This window comes from Scyliorhinus canicula, chromosome 27 (assembly GCF_902713615.1).
Source record: "Scyliorhinus canicula chromosome 27, sScyCan1.1, whole genome shotgun sequence".
Lineage (NCBI taxonomy): Eukaryota > Metazoa > Chordata > Chondrichthyes > Carcharhiniformes > Scyliorhinidae > Scyliorhinus > Scyliorhinus canicula.
The window spans coordinates 21138761-21155719 of NC_052172.1; the positions used below are offsets into that span (position 1 = coordinate 21138761).

The 16959-nt window shown below is 54.1% G+C and overlaps 1 protein-coding gene across 3 annotated transcripts in view; it reads right to left on the reverse strand.

Moving 5' to 3' along the window:
* The window catches only part of LOC119957782 (neuroglobin-like), a 46298-nt gene that overhangs the window by 22948 nt on the left and 6391 nt on the right, over positions 1-16959 (reverse strand). Inside the window, exon 1 of one of the 3 annotated variants that reach the window (XM_038785868.1) lies at positions 4202-4610. The exons of the other annotated variants lie outside the window; for them this stretch is intronic. Coding sequence (XP_038641796.1) covers positions 4202-4239 — 38 coding nt within the window. The 5' untranslated portion in view covers positions 4240-4610. Of the gene's footprint in view, positions 1-4201; positions 4611-16959 lie in introns of those variants that run through there. 3 annotated transcript variants of the gene reach the window in all.

Genomic DNA, 16959 nt, shown 5'->3' on the forward strand with positions numbered 1-16959 from the left:
ATGATGGGGACAATGGCTTCACCCTCTGCTGCATCTTTCTGTGCCTGTGTTCCCCCAGCGGAGTTGCAGTAAAGGCTGATCGTCATTAGTTTTCGGCCAGGTACGCAGAATGAGCTTCTTTCATCCTCCACTCCCAAACCAATTACAGCTTATCTGGGCAGTTAAATCAATATTTATTGGATTTCGCAAGCACTGAAGGGAAAGTTGATTTGGCTGAGTGAGCAAGTTAGCATTCTGATTACCGCATACCATTTCTCGAGGGCGTTCGAACACCTGTGGTTAGGGCAGCGTTGGGACCCGGGCCAATTGCACGCTGGAATCGAACCCTCCCAGGTGTGCGTTTGGGGTGGCGGGAGAGAACAAAGAAGTCTCAAACTTATATCACGCCTCTGACAACCTCGCAGTGCCCTGACAGCGCCGTGGAGATGGTGGCACAAAGACAAGAAATGCTGTCATCATTCCGCGCACAGCAAGATTCCACAAGTAGCGAAGTGATCGTGACCGGATGACGTGGGCCTGAGTGAGGATGGTGGGTGGATTGGGGCCAATCCCAGTGATCAGCGAACAGACCCCAAACTGGGGATTGAATCCGATGCGTACGCGGGCAAGAAATAAAACCTCTCCCCCCCCCATACGTCGCCTTTCGCAGCCCGCCAGATGTCCCCCCCCCCCCCCCCCCCCTGCGCTGTGCAGCCAACGAGGCGGCAATCACTGCTGCAATGGAGGAAACGCAGCAGCTAATGCATGCACAGCAAGATCCCAGAAACAGCAACGAGGGAATGAGCAGATCAGCTATTCTTGCAATGTCGATTGGGGGATAAATATTGGCCGGGGCAACCGGGGAGAACTCCGCATTGATCAACTTTAGGATGGCGGAAGTAATTAATGCAAAATCTCCCTTCCCTTATAAATGTCAGAAAGCTTTGCAGCTAAAGTCTTGCATGTTGCACATCGCCCGTAAACGTCACATATTAATGTAGGAAATCGGAACCAGAGAAAAACACCCTCCCTGCTCTACCCTGCCCAAAGACTTTTGCGTGTTTCAGTGAGATGACCTCTCATTATTCTAAACTCTAGGGCGAGATTTTCCGCAAATGCGGAGATTCGTAAAGGCTGCCGTGGGACAGGCCGTGCCCACGGCAGCCTTCACGGCCCCTTCCGGGGCCGATTCTACCCCCCCGGGGGGGGGGGGGCTAGGAGCACGGCTCCGTGCGTCACGGCGGCGCGGCCTTGACGATGGTCGTCAAGGCCGCACGTCAAGCGTCACGCCAGCTGACGCAGCCGATGACGTCAGCCGCGCATGCGCAGTTGGCGTCTTTCTCCTCAGCCGCCCGGCAAGACGTGGCGGCTTGACCTTGCCGGGCGGCGGAGGGGAAAGAGTGCGTCTGTTTTGGACGCTGGCCCGACGATCGGTGGGCACTGATCGCGGGCCTGTCCCCTCCCGAGCACAGTCGTGGTGCTCCCGTGCCAATCGGGCCCCCAGATGCCCCAAACGGGCATCTGGCGCCCGTTTCACGACGGCAGCGAGCAGGTGTGTTTGCTGCCGTGGTGAAACGGGCGTGAAGGCCCGGCCGCTCGGCCCATCGGCCTCGGAGAATCTTACGGCGAGCGGCGATTCGTGGTGTGGGTTGGGCGTGGGGGGGGGGGGGTAGAATAGTGGGAGGGCGTGGAAAAAGTCGGGAGGCCCTCCCGCTATTCTCCCACCTGGCGTGGGGGGCGGAGAATCGCGTGGGTACAGGTCCAGTCTCCTCAATATTTCCTTACAGGATAATCCTGCCATCCATTGCACTCCCTCTGTGGCCAGAATATCCTTCCCTAGATAAGGAGGCTCTGATAGTCCTCAATACTCCAGGTGTGATCTGACCCGGGTTTCACTCACTATCCAGCTTTAATCCTGGACTCAGCTCCCTTTGCAGTAAAGGCAAACCCACCACTTGCCTTCCTTCTGTTGCTTTCTGCATCCGGCTGTAACTTTCAGTGACACTAGCGGCGGGATTCTGCGGGAATCGGCGGGGCGGGCAACTCTGGCGTGAAGGAGTGGTGTGAACCACTCCAGCGTCGGTCCGCCCCATAGGTGTGGAACCCACCGCACCTTCAGGGGATAGGCTGGCGCCGGAGTGGTTTGCACCGTGCCGGCTGGCGGGGAAGGGGCTGGGCGCCATACCAGCCGACACTGAAGGGCCTCTGCCGGCCGGCGCGAGTTGTCGAATGCGCGGGAGCAGCAGCGTGTGCTGGCGTCATCCCAGCGCATGCGCAGGGGGGGGGGGGGTTTCATCTCCGCGTCTGCCATTGCGGAGGAACAGAGTGCGCCCACGGCACAGGCCCGCCCACGGACAGTGGGCCCCGCTCGTGGGCCAACCCGCTGTGGGGGCACCTCCTGGGGCCAGATCCCCCCGTGCCCCTGAGGACCCCAGAAGCTGCCCGCGCCGCCAGGTCCCGCCGGTAAGGACCTACTCTAATTCACACCGCCGGGACCGGCAAAAAATGGGCGGCATCAGAAAATCTAAATACATCACATCCACCGGTTCCCCCTTATCTACTCTGCCAGTAACATCCTCAAAAAATGGCATCAGGTTTGTCAAACATGATTTCCCTTTCATAAATCCTTGGGGAAGGGCGGCACGGCGGCGCAGTGGTTAGCACTGCTGCCTCACGGCGCTGAGGTCCCAGGTTCAATCCCGGCTCTGGGTCACTGTCCGTGTGGAGTTTGCACATTCTCCCCGTGTCTGCTTGGGTCTCACCCCCCAAAACGATGTGAGGGTAGGTGGATTGGCCAAGCTAAATTGACCCTTAATCGAAAAAAAAGAATTGGGTACTCTAAATTCATTTAATAAAATAAATCTTTGTGGAGGCCAATCCTCCTATTACTTTCCAGGTTATCACAGCCTTTATAACAGATTCTAGCATTTTCCCTCCTACTGATGTACGGCTAACTGGGTTGCAGCTCCCCATTTTCTCTCTCCCCACTTTCTTAAATAGTGGGGTTACATTTGCTACCTTGTCAAAGTTTACCAGAACACTTTCCGATTAATACTTTGCTGATAACATTATGATGGTTATAAGACTGTGCGGCTTCCTGTTGACTATGAGCAACTCTGATGAGAAGACTTTAGGAATGCTGGGTTCTAGGAGTTGGGCAAATCTGGGGCTAGAGTGTGTTTGACTGAAGTGGTCATGTTTTTGTTTAAGAATTCTGTTTTGCAGCGCCTGGGTGCTTTTAACAGCCAGAAGGTGAAATTGACAAAGGAATTTGTTATTCAATCTGGGCTAGTGGACTGTGGTTTGACTGTGGGGAGTCCCTGGGGAGTTAATGTGCCTTTGCAGCCTGCGGGACTCCGCGCTGGCGGGGATTTCCCGACGGCGTGGGGCTGCCCACAGTGAAAATCCCATTGGCCGGCTGGCGGGATGGATGGAGAATCCCGCTATCAGAAACTGGCGTGGCGGGCCGGAGAATCGCGGTCCCGTTTGTTTTGCAGTTGGGGAGATGAGGTTATTGCCGGGTGGAGCCAGTTTGATTTAGAGAGGCAGGTTTTGGTGAAGCTTTGGAGAGAGGAGTTAAATTCTGATCTGCCTCAGCCTGGGTCGGCAATCCTGCCGCAGGAAGATGGATTCAGAGCTGAATGTTTCTTTTTTTGTTGTTTAATGGGGAATTGAGTAGAAGTGTTTAAAGCAGTGTTTTTCAGGCTTTCTTTTAGAATTTAGAACAGTACAGCACAGAACAGGTCCTTCGGCATTCGATGTTGTGCCGATCAATGATCACCCTACTCAAACTCACGTATCCACCCCATACCCGTAACCCAACAACTTCCCCCTTAACCTTACTTTTTAGGACACTACGGGCAATTTAACATGGCCAATCCACCTAACCCGCACATCTTTGGACTGTGGGAGGAAACCGGAGCACCCGGAGGAAACCCACGCACACACGGGGAGGACGTGCAGACTCCGCACAGACAGTGACCCAGCCGGGAACCGAACCTGGGACCCTGGAGCTGTGAAGCATTGATGCTAACCACTATGCTACCGTGCTGCCCCATTGGGTCCCACTTCTAACTGGCCGAACTTTGGGACCCACGCCCGCCGATTTTTGTGACACACGCCAGCCGACCTACACGACGCACGCTGCGCAACCTTTGTGACTCACACCAGTTGACCTTTGTGACGTATGCCGGCCGACCTTCACAACACCAATTTTGCCAACCTGTCATGGAACAAATGAGTCTTCCTGATCGTCACCATCTCACTTGTGATTCAATGTTCACTCATCAGCTGAAGATTTAAGTTTTCGCTGCATTCTTTGAAATGTCAAGAGATTTGTCGATTTGTCCTCAAACTGGCTATGTCTTTGACGTTTTGAGGGTTTTAAACTTCCATTTGCCAGTACTTCCCTGCATGTAACACACGTGGGCTTTGCGTCCTGATTTGCATTGGTACAAATAACAGAACCATGCATTAAGAAATCATCTTTATCCTGCTTTGCTCCCAATGTCAGTTTCTTCTTATTGGATTGTACACCAAAGGCCCCGGAGCTCTGTCTCCAGCTCAAACCAGCTCTGCTTCGTCCTGCCATGGACTCTCCTGTGCAGCTCTCTCCAGCAGATTCAGCTGTGAGATTCCGGCCTGTTTCTGTCTCTGGCCCTCTCTCTTCTGCGCTGACGTCAGGAGGAGACGGTACTGGGACAGCGCGCTGACGTCAGGAGGAGACGGTACTGGGACAGCGCGCTGACGTCAGGAGGAGTCGGTACTGGGACAGCGCGCTGACGTCAGGAGGAGACGGTACTGGGACAGCGTGCTGACGTCAGGAGGAGACGGGACTGGGACAGTGCGCTGACATCAGGAGGAGACGGTACTGGGACAGCACGCTGACGTCAGGAGGAGACGGTACTGGGACAGCGCGCTGACGTCAGGAGGAGACGGGACTGGGACAGCGCGCTGACATCAAGAGGAGACGGTACTGGGACAGCGCGCTGACGTCAGGAGGAGTCGATACTGGGACAGCGCGCTGACATCAGGAGGAGACGGTACTGGGACAGCGCGCTGACATCAGGAGGAGACGGTACTGGGACAGCGCGCTGACATCAGGAGGAGACGGTACTGAGACAGCGCGCTGACGTCAGGAGGATACGGTACTGGGGCAGCGCGCTGACGTCAGGAGGAGATGGTACTGGGACAGCGCGCTGACGTCAGGAGGAGACGGGACTGGGACAGTGCGCTGACATCAGGAGGAGACGGTACTGGGACAGCGCGCTGACGTCAGGAGGAGTCGATACTGGGACAGCGCGCTGACATCAGGAGGAGACGGTACTGGGACAGCGTGCTGACACCAGGAGGAGACGGTACTGGGACAGAGCGCTGACGTCAGGAGGAGACGGGACTGGGACAGCGCGCTGATGTCAGGATGAGACGGTACTGGGACAGCGTGCTGACACCAGGAGGAGACGGTACTGGGACAGAGCGCTGACGTCAGGAGGAGACGGGACTGGGACAGCGCGCTGATGTCAGGATGAGACGGTACTGGGACAGCGCGCTGACGTCAGGAGGAGACGGTACTGGGACAGCGCGCTGACGCCAGGAGGAGACGGTACTGGGACAGAGCGCTGACGTCAGGAGGAGACGGTACTGGGACAGCGCGCTGATGTCAGGATGAGACGGTACTGGGACAGCGCGCTGACGCCAGGAGGAGACGGTACTGGGACAGAGCGCTGACGTCAGGAGGAGACGGTACTGGGACAGTGCGCTGAGGTCAGGAAGGGTGTGGGAGGGGGTCGTGATAGATACTGGGAGGAGAGGGTGTGGGGGGGGGTCCTGATAGATACTGGGAGGAGAGGGTGTGGGAGGGGGTCCTGAGGGTCACTGGGAGGAGAGGGTGTGGGAGGGGGTCCTGAGGGACACTGGCAGGAGAGGGTGTGGGAGGGGGTCCTGAGGGACACTGGGAGGAGAGGGTGTGGGAGGGGGTCCTGAGGGACACTGGGAGGAGAGGGTGTGGGAGGGGGTCCTGAGGGACACTGGGAGGAGAGGGTGTGGGAGGGGGTGCTGAGGGACACTGGGAGGAGAGGGTGTGGGAGGGGGTGCTGAGGGACACTAGGAGGAGAGGGTGTGGGAGGGGAGGGAGATCTGAGGGACTGGGAGGAGAGGGTGTGGGAGGGGAGGGAGATCTGAGGGACACTGGGAGGAGAGGATGTGGGAGAGGAGGGAGATCTGAGGGACACTGGGAGGAGAGGGTGTGGGAGGGGAGGGAGATCTGAGGGACTGGGAGGAGAGGGTGTGGGAGGGGAGGGAGATCTGAGGGACACTGGGAGGAGAGGGTGTGGGAGAGGAGGGAGATCTGAGGGACTTGGAGGAGAGGGTGTGGGAGGGGAGGGAGATCTGAGGGACACTGGGAGGAGAGGGTGTGGGAGGGGGTGCTGAGGGACACTGGGAGGAGAGGGTGTGGGAGGGGGTGCTGAGGGACACTAGGAGGAGAGGGTGTGGGAGGGGAGGGAGATCTGAGGGACTGGGAGGAGAGGGTGTGGGAGGGGAGGGAGACTGTGGGACTGGGAGGAGAGGGTGCGGGAGGGGAGGGAGATCTGAGGGACTGGGAGGAGAGGGTGTGCGAGGGGAGGGAGATCTGAGGGACTGGGAGGAGAGGGTGTGGGAGGGGAGGGAGATCAGAGGGACTGGGAGGAGAGGATGTGGGAGGGGAGGGAGATCTGAGGGACTGGGAGGAGAGGGTGTGGGAGGGGAGGGAGATCAGAGGGACTGGGAGGAGAGGGTGTGCGAGGGGAGGGAGATCTGAGGGACACTGGGAGGAGAGGGTGAGGGAGAGGGTCCTGAGGCACACTGGGAGGAGAGGGTGTGGGAGGGGAGGGAGATCAGAGGGACTGGGTGTGGGAGGGGAGGGAGATCTGAGGGACTGGGAGGAGAGGGTGTGGGAGGGGAGGGAGACTGTGGGAAGGGAGGAGAGGGTGCGAGAGGGGAGGGAGATCAGAGGGACTGGGAGGAGAGGGTGTGGGAGGGGAGGGAGATCTGAGGGACTGGGAGGAGAGGGTGTGGGAGGGGAGGGAGATCTGAGGGACTGGGAGGAGAGGGTGTGGGAGGGGAGGGAGATCTGAGGGACTGGGAGGAGAGGGTGTGGGAGAGGGTCCTGAGGGACACCGGGAGGAGAGGGTGTGGGAGGGGAGGGAATCTGAGGGACTGGGAGGAGAGGGTGTGGGAGAGGAGGAGAGGGTGAGGGAGGGGAGGGAGACTCGGCTTATTCCCACTCTCTGCCTCACTGACATTTCCAAACACAAGCACACTTTCTTGTCTGAAAACCATTAGTCATCAGTCCTCACATCCGTAACATGGACCATTAAACCGATAGATAAGCTTCTTCACGAGCTTTAATGGGCTGGTTACCCTGCTGTGCCTTTGGGCTTGGCAGATTCAGGAAACGAGAGACGGATCATTAGCAAGTATTGTGAAGAGAGATGCTTTTAACACGACCATGGGAATAATGCAGCCTCTCTCTCGCTCTAACGTTCCTTTGTATCCTCCTGCAAGCGAGTTCTGAGTTCAGCTCCTGTCTCTATGCTTCCTATTTGATGTCACCTTGCTCCGCCCAGCCTGGGGTGGCAGCTGAAGACATGGCTACCAATGATAGAGCCGGTTTAGGTCAGAGAACACAGCAGGAAAGAGATTGGGTGCGAGGGAGGACTTCAGTCAGCAGAGTTGTGGATGATTGACTTTCGTTAAAAATAAATTTAGTGTGCCCAATTCTTTTTTTTTCCAATTAAGGGGCAATTTAGCCTGACCAACCCACCTACCCTGCACATCTTTGGGTTGTGGAGGTGAAACCCACGCAGGCACGGGGGGAATGTGCAAACTCCACACGGACAGTGACCCGGAGCCGGGATCGAACCTGGGACCTTGGCGCCGTGAGGCAGCAGTGCTAACCACTGCCCCACCGTGCTGTGAGGTAGCAGTGCTAACCCACTGCACCACTGTGCCGTGAGACAGCAGTGCTAACCACTGTGCCACCGTGCTGTGAGGCAGCAGTGCTAACCACTGCGCCCCCGTGCTGCCCATGATTTCGACTTTGACGCGAAACGGTAGGGTGCCATTAAAATGTGTCTCTTTGAGCAGCAGGTAAAAATGCCGACAGATTAGGAGGAGGCTCTTGTGGAGTTTAGGCACCAGCGCAGGAGTAGATGGGCCAAAGGGCCGGTTTCCGCACATTCTGATCTTGTACAATCCCCGTGTGTCGTGGCAGAATGACTGTTTTAATTGGCCATTGGCAGCAGGGTAGCATGGTGGTTAGCATAAATGCTTCACAGCTCCAGGGTCCCAGGTTCGATTCCCGGCTGGGTCACTGTCTGTGTGGAGTCTGCACGTCCTCCCCCTGTGTGCGTGGGTTTCCTCCGGGTGCTCCGGTTTCCTCCCACAGTCCAAAGATGTGCGGGTTAGGTGGATTGGCCATGCTAAATTGCCCGTAGTGTCCTAAAAAGTAAGGTTAAGGGGGAAGTTGTTGGGTTACGGGTATAGGGTGGATGCGTGGGTTTGAGTAGGATGATCATGGCTCGGCACAACATTGAGGGCCGAAGGGCCTGTTCTGTGCTGTACTGTTCTATATGTCTATATTCTATTTGCCCCTCGGTGTTTCGCTGCTACCTCACAGTGAGGTCTCCTCACTGTCCCTGACCACACTTCAAAAAACCCTTTGTAGTCTTTGAGGATCACGGAGATATGAACGCTGCCTTGCCAGGGACATCTCTCTGTTTCCGCTTCAAAGACCATTTTCACTGGGGCTGGGGGGGGGGGGGGGGGGGGGGGGGGGGGGGGGGGGGATTATGTCACTCCTGTGAAACAGAAATCGAAGGGGATTCCGGTCTGTATCTATGTCGCGCTGCCTACTGCAACTTCTTTAGGATTTTTCTTTTTCATTCTTTCTTTTCTGAGGCGGGGCAGACAGTTTTATTTATCTTTCACATCAATTTGTACGTTTCCAAACAGCCCCCGGCCCCAGACAATAAAGCTCGTTATTATGTACACACTCAACGGGGATTGGAACGGAGATAGAATAAAAAGGGAACTCCACACACTCTCGAGGCAAGCAGCAAGTTGGCCCAATTGCCCTGGACAATATTTATCCCTCAAGCAATATTTTGAGAAGATTGGGCTGTTTACTGTCATGCTGCTGTTTGTGGGAGCTTCCTGTGCAAAACATCGGCTGCGGTGTTTTCCTACATCGCGATAGTGACTACCTTTCAAACATCACTCGGCTGGTTGGAAAACGCTTCGGGATATCCTGGCGTAGTGAAAGGTATTGTGATACTGTGCGCGTGCTGGGCGGAGCAAAGGACTGGATGGGAGCCACCCGTGTATGACGTATGGAGTCACATGGTATTAGACTCTCAGGGAACATTCTGGAAGCCGACCTACACAAAGATGTAGCTCCATGCATGATAGCATGATAGCAGCACGGTAGCATGGTGGTTAGCATAAATGCTTCACAGCTCCAGGATCCCAGGTTCGATTCCCGGCTGGGTCACTGTCTGTGTGGAGTCTGCACGTCCTCCCCGTGTGTGCGTGGGTTTCCTCCGGGTGCTCCGGTTTCCTCCCACAGTCCAAAGATGTGCGGGTTAGGTGGATTGGCCATGCTAAATTGCCCGTGGTGTCCTAAAATGTAAGGTTAAGGGGGGGGTTGTTGGGTTGCGGGTATAGGGTGGATACGTGGGTTTGAGTAGGGCTATCATTGCTCGGCACAACATCGAGGGCAGAAGGGCCTGTTCTGTGCTGTACTGTTCTATGTTCAGCATCTGATATCTGTAAACAGTTAAAGGCTAGCAATAAACGATTCACATCCAAACATGAGCGACCACAGGCGACGCCACATTACAACAAAAGGCGTTACAGAAATGCAATCTTTTCTTTTAAGAAACAGGTGAGAAAAGCCACTGAAGTAGGAAATGGTTCAGAAGGTCACTTGGCACAGGCGATGGCTGCCTGACACACAAGATGGAGACACAGAGAATAAAGCAGACATAACCGACACCTGGAGCCCAGCGGGACAGATAGGAACAGATCCAGGACAAAGGGAGCCAAACAGGAAGAATAAGAAATACATAAATGCAGGACGCCACTTGAATAAAGCTGACTTCAGCCATGGTGTACACAATGATATGCTAATACGCATGTCTTGGGCCATTTCCTAAAACAATCGATACTGCTTTCCTGCTGCTACCTGTAACCTTGATGTGGAGATGCCGGCGTTGGACTGGGGTGAGCACAGTAAGAAGTCTTACAACACCAGGTTAAAGTCCAACAGGTTTGTTTCAAACACGAGCTTTCGGAGCACGGCTCCTTCTTCAGGTGAATGGAAAGGCTTGTTCCAGAAATGTTTATATAGACACAGTCAGAGATGCCCCGGAATGCGAGCACCTGCAGGCAATCAAATCATCAAAGATGCAGAGAGAGAGGTAACTCCAGGTTAAAGAGGTGTGAATTGTCCCAAGCCAGTTCAGTCGGTAGGCCTCTGCAAGTCCAGGCTTGTTGGTGGGGGCCGAATGTAATGCGACATGAATCCCAGATCCCGGTTGAGTCCGCATTCATGCGTGCGGAACTTAGCTATAAGTTTTTGCTCAGCAATTTTGCGTTGTCGCGTCTGACATCAATAAGTTCCATCCCACCATCAAACTCACCATGGACTATTCTCCAAATTCAGTTCCATTCTTGGACACACTCGTCTCCATCAAGGACGGTCACCTCAGCACCTCGCTTTACCGCAAGCCCACAGATAATCTCACGATGCTCCACTTCTCCAGCTTTCACCCGAAACACATTAAAGAAGCCATCCCCTATGGACAAGCCCTCCGTATACACAGGATCTGCTCAGACAAGGAGGAGCGCAACAGACACCTACAGATGCTGAAAGATGCCCTCGTACGAACGGGATATGGCGCTCGACTCATTGATCGACAGTTCCACCGCGCCACAGCAAAAAACCGCACCGACCTCCTCAGAAGACAAACACGGGACACCACTGACAGAGTACCCTTCGTCGTCCAGTACTTTCCTGGGGCGGAGAAACTACGACATCTTCTTCGCAGCCTCCAACACATCATCAGCGAGGATGGACATCTTGCCAAGGTCATCCCCACACCCCCACTACTGGCCTTCAAACAACCGCGCAACCTCAAACAAACCATTGTTTGCAGCAAATTACCCAGCCTTCAGAACAGCAACCACAACACCACAAAACCCTGCCAGGGTAATCTCTGCAAGACATGCCAGATCATCGACATGGACACCACCATTACACGTGGAAACACCACCCACCAGGTACGCGGCGCATACTCGTGCGACTCGACCAATGTAGTCTACCTCATACGCTGCAGGAAAGGATGTCCCGAAGCGTGGTACATTGGCGAGACCATGCAGACACTGCGACAACGAATGAACGGGCATCGTGCGACTATCAACGGGCAGGACTGTTCCCTTCCAGTTGGGGAACACTTCAGCAGTCAAGGACATTCAGCCTCTGATCTCCGGGTCAGCATTCTACAAGGAGGCCTTCAGGAGACGCGACAACGCAAAATTGCTGAGCAAAAACTTATAGCTAAGTTCCGCACGCATGAATGCGGACTCAACCGGGATCTGGGATTCATGTCGCATTACATTCGGCCCCCACCAACAAGCCTGGACTTGCAGAGGCCTACCGACTGAACTGGCTTGGGACAATTCACACCTCTTTAACCTGGAGTTACCTCTCTCTCTGCATCTTTGATGATTTGATTGCCTGCAGGTGCTCGCATTCCGGGGCATCTCTGACTGTGTCTATATAAACATTTCTGGAACAAGCCTTTCCATTCACCTGAAGAAGGAGCCGTGCTCCGAAAGCTCGTGTTTGAAACAAACCTGTTGGACTTTAACCTGGTGTTGTAAGACTTCTACCTGTAACCTGTTTGACCTCTTTAACTATAACCATGTGTAAATGGCAAAACGCTTACAAATAGCGATGTACGATCTATAAAATGTTTAAAGATAACAAGGTGATAATTGTTTTGTATCTGGGCTCATTGTGAACTCAAAGTATAAAATGAATGACTGCCGTTCAAACCACGGGAACAGTTGGCTACTGTACCGCGGGGTGCGTACGCTTTCTCCCGAAGCTTCGTGTAACAATAAACTGCAGATTGAACACAGCAAGTCTGACTCCTGAAGTGGTTGATTTTCCCACAACACCCCAAGAGGAGTGCCTCCAACGCCAACTTCCAGAAAGCCACATGGCACCTAGGCACAATCTACCTGCCACCGTGCCACCAACCACATGTGCAATAATCAATATGCCAGTGAGTAAGGCCGACTGCCTCCGCAGTCTCCACACGCTCACCGGCAAACGACCCACAACTCAAGCACACCATAGGTATGGTGACCGTCACCTTCAACTCATTTCAGACTGGTCCTGCGTTTTCTTTCTTCATTGCCATCCCTGATTGTCCTTTAGCTGAGTGTCTCGCTCGGCCATTGCAGAGGGCATCTTGGGCCTGCAGTCTATAGATAACCACTAGATGGCAGCACCAGATATATGTATATAAGCTACACTCTGAGAGAGTTCCCACCTATTTGTATCAGGAGTGACTGGTGAACAGATTATTAGAGAGATAGTTAAGTGCGCAGGTGTAGTTAAACATTATATATATATACTTAATCTTATTTATCTAATTTACAGTTATAGTTATTGAAGAGTGAACAAACTCATGGTTAACTTATAATTGTTACTCAATAAAGAGTATTTGCTTTAGTTGAAGATTTTGAGTGTTACTGAACATTGCGCATACGGCCATTGTGGCAGTAAACAAATGAGTAACAAGATATTACTGTACGTAATATAACATGTAGGCCAGACCAGGTAACGAGGGCAGATTTCCTCCCCAAAAGGACATTAAAAGGTGGGTTTCCGTGACAATTGATAATGGTTTTTCAGTCATCGTTAGACTTTTAATTCCAGACTTTTAATTAATTTAAATTTCACCAACTACCATGGTGGGATTCGAACCCAGGGCCTCACAGCATTCCCCTGGGCCTCTGGATTGCTAGTTCCATGACAATACCACTACCCCACATGTGTAAATCAGGGTTCAGGATCAGTCAAAGCTGATGCAATCATTTCCCTCACCTTTTGAACAGACAGGATTATAAAATGACTGCACAGTTTCATGAAGTTCTTAAAAGGTGAAGGTTGTTCCGTCCTCGCTCTCTCCCTCTGTCTCCCTCTCTCTGTCTCCCTCTCTCTGTCTCCCTCTCTCTCTCTGTCTGTCTCTCTCTCTGTCTCTCTCTCTCTCTGTCTCTCTTTCTGTCTCTCTCTCTCTCTGTCTCTCTCTCTCTGTCTCCCTCTCACTCTCTCTCGGTCTCCCTCTCTCTCTCTCTCGGTCTCCCTCTCTCTGTCTCCCTCTCTCTCTCTCTGTCTCTGTCTCTCTCTCTCTCTGTCTTTCTCTCTGTCTCTCTCTCTCTGTCTCTCTCTCTCTGTCTCACTCTCTCCGTCTCCCTCTCTCCATCTCCCTCTCTCCGTCTCCCTCTCTCTGTCTCTCTCTCTCTGTCTCTCCCTCTCTCTGTCTCCCTCTCTCTCTGTCTCCCTCTCTCTGTCTCTCTCTCTCTCTCTCTCTCTGTCTCACTCTCTGATTCCCTCTCCCTCTCTCTGTCTCACTCTCTCTCTCTCTGTCTCACTCTCTCATTCCCTCTCCCTCTCTCTGTCTCTCTCTCTCTCTCTCTGTCTCACTCTGATTCCCTCTCCCTCTCTCTGTCTCTCTCTCTCACTCTGTGTCCCTCTCTCTGTCTCACTCTCTGTCTCCCTCTCCCTCTCTCCGTCTCCCTCTCCCTGTCTCCCTCTCTCCATCTCCCTCTCTCCGTCTCCCTCTCTCTGTCTCTCTCTCTCTCTGTCTCACTCTCTGATTCCCTCTCCCTCTCTCTGTCTCCCTCTCCCTGTCTCTCTCTCTCTGTCTCTCCCTCTCTCTGTCTCCCTCTTTCTCTCTCTCTCTCTCGGTGTCTCTTTCTCTGTCTCACTCTCTGTCCCTCTCTCTGTCTCTCTCCCTCTCTCTGTCTCACTCTCTCATTCCCTCTCTGTCTCCCTCTCTCTCTGTCTCACTCTCTGATTCCCTCTCCCTCTCTCTGTCTCTCTCTCTCACTCTGTGTCCCTCTCTCTGTCTCACTCTCTGTCTCCCTCTCCCTCTCTCTGTCTCCCTCTCCCTGTCTCCCTCTCCCTGTCTCCCTCTCTCTGTCTCTCTCTCTCTCTGTCTCACTCTCTGATTCCCTCTCCCTCTCTCTGTCGCTCTCTCTCACTCTGTGTCCCTCTCTCTGTCTCACTCTCTGTCTCTCTCTCTCTCTCTCGGTGTCTCTCTCTCTGTCTCCCTCTCCCTGTCTCTCTCTCTGTGTCTCTCTCCCTCTCTCTGTCTCCCTCTCTCTCTCTCTCTCTCTCCCTCTCTCTCTGTCTCACTCTCTCATTCCCTCTCCCTCTCTCTGTCTCCCTCTCTCTGTCTCCCTCTCTCCGTCTCACTCTATCTGTCTCACCGCTATTTTTAATTTTTAGAAAATGGGTGATGAAAATCCACTTTCCACTTGGCCGATCAGCTTGAAATATTCCACCTGATTATTGGAAATATGATTCAAATTAGGAAGAGGAGAGATGAACTCTCCTTTCCTGAGCTCGAGTTTCACGCTTCTTAGCGAGTGTGTTTGGAATTTCAGGCTGCACCCCCCCCCCCTCCCCCCCCTGCCGTGTGGGCTGAGCTTGATTTTCTGATCTGTGAAGTGAGTGGAAAGTTGAATTGAGGAATAAATGCTAACTGGACAGAATGGGAAGATGCTGAATCCACAGTGTCATTTTTATTGCCCACATCAATGTGAAAATGACCTTTCTGTTTCTGCCTCTCCGCTTTGTACATCTTTCCTAAAACACACTTGAAATAAAAAAATGTTGACTTGAAAGAAAACCTATTCAGATTTGCCAAAACGTTTGTATTCAAATTCTTGTCAAAACATATAACACTGTCACACACCAAGTACAATTTGATTTTCCACTCACAATAATTAATTCACTATTTATAAGCAGAACATAAATCAAATTTTGTCAAGTTCTTATCCAGTCTGTCACGTTCACAGTTGATGTTCATTCAGTTGTGTCTAACACGCTCACACTCACTCACACTCACTCGCACACATTCAAACACACACTCACACACACGCACTCACACACACTCACACACACACACGCACACACACACACTCACACACGCACTCACACACGCACTCACACACGCACTCACACACACACTCACACACACACTCACACACACTCACTCACACACACACTCACACACATTCACTCACACACTCACACACACGCACTCACACACACACTCACACACACGCACTCACACACACACTCACACACACGCACTCACACACACACTCGCACACATTCAAACACACACTCACACACACACTCACACACACGCACTCACACACACACTCACACACACGCACTCACACACACACTCACACACACACTCACACACACGCACTCACACACACGCACTCACACACACGCACTCACACACACACTCACACACACGCACTCACACACGCACTCACACACGCACTCACACACAAACATATCCACATACACACATTCACAAATATTGACATTACCTGGGGATCCCACACAAGCTCTGTGGGGGCGATTCTCCGATATTGAGGCCAAGTGTTTGCGACGTGGTGAACGCCGTCGCGTTTCACGATGGCGCGAACAGGGCCCGGGCACGAGCACGGCGCTGGAGCGGTCACGCCGCTCCAGCCTCCTTAGCCGGCGCCAAATGGGCGCCGTGCCAACCCGCGCATGCGCAGTTGGGCCAGATCAATCCCGCGCATGCGCATGCGCGGGGAACTTCTTACGTGCGCCGGCCCCGCCCCAACATGGGGTCGGTGTTCAGGGGCCGGCCGCGCCGGTAAGTAGTCCCGGGGGGGGAAGAGGCTGGCCCGCCAATCGGTGGGCCCTGATCGCGGGCCAGACCCCTTCGGAGGCCACCCCCCAGTGAAGGAGCCCACTCCCCCCTGCCCCCACCACTCCCCACAGGCCGACCCCCCCCAAGCTTTCGCGACGAGTACCCGCCGGCAGCGACCAGGTGTGGATGGCTCCGGCGGGACTGTCATTTTTTTCGCCGGCCGCTCAGCCCATCCAGGCCGGATAATCGCTGCTCACCGTTTGCGGTGAATCTCGCGCGGACTGGCACGATTCTCGCGGCGCTGGTTTCGGGGGGGGGTTGGTAGAATCGTGTACGGGGGTCAGGGCGGTGTGGCACAATTCACGCGGCGCTCCGGCGAATCTCCCACCTGGCGTGTGGGGGGGGGGGAGAGAATAAGGCCCTGAACATTTCCCTGAACTCCCTGTGCAGCTACACACTGGCAAGAAACCACAATAAATACTGACCCCCCCCCTCCCCGGGGACCCCCTGTAAATACTGACACACTCCCCGGGGAACCCCTGTAAATACTGACACACTCCCCGGGGACCCCCTGTAAATACTGACACACTCCCCGGGGACGCCCTGTAAATACTGACACACTCCCCGGGGACCCCCTGTAAATACTGACACACTCCCCGGGGAACCCCTGTAAATACTGACACACTCCCCGGGGACCCCCTGTAAATACTGACACACTCCCCGGGGACGCCCTGTAAATACTGACACACTCCCCGGAGACCCCCTGTAAATACTGACACACTCCCCGGGGACCCCCTGTAAATACTGACACACTCCCCGGGGAACCCCTGTAAATACTGACACACTCCCCGGGGACCCCCTGTAAATACTGACACACTCCCCGGGGAACCCCTGTAAATACTGACACACTCCCCGGGGACACCCTGTAAATAGTGACCCCCCCCCCCCCCCCCCCCGGGGACCCCCCTGAAAATACTGACACACTCCCCGGGTACCCCCTGTA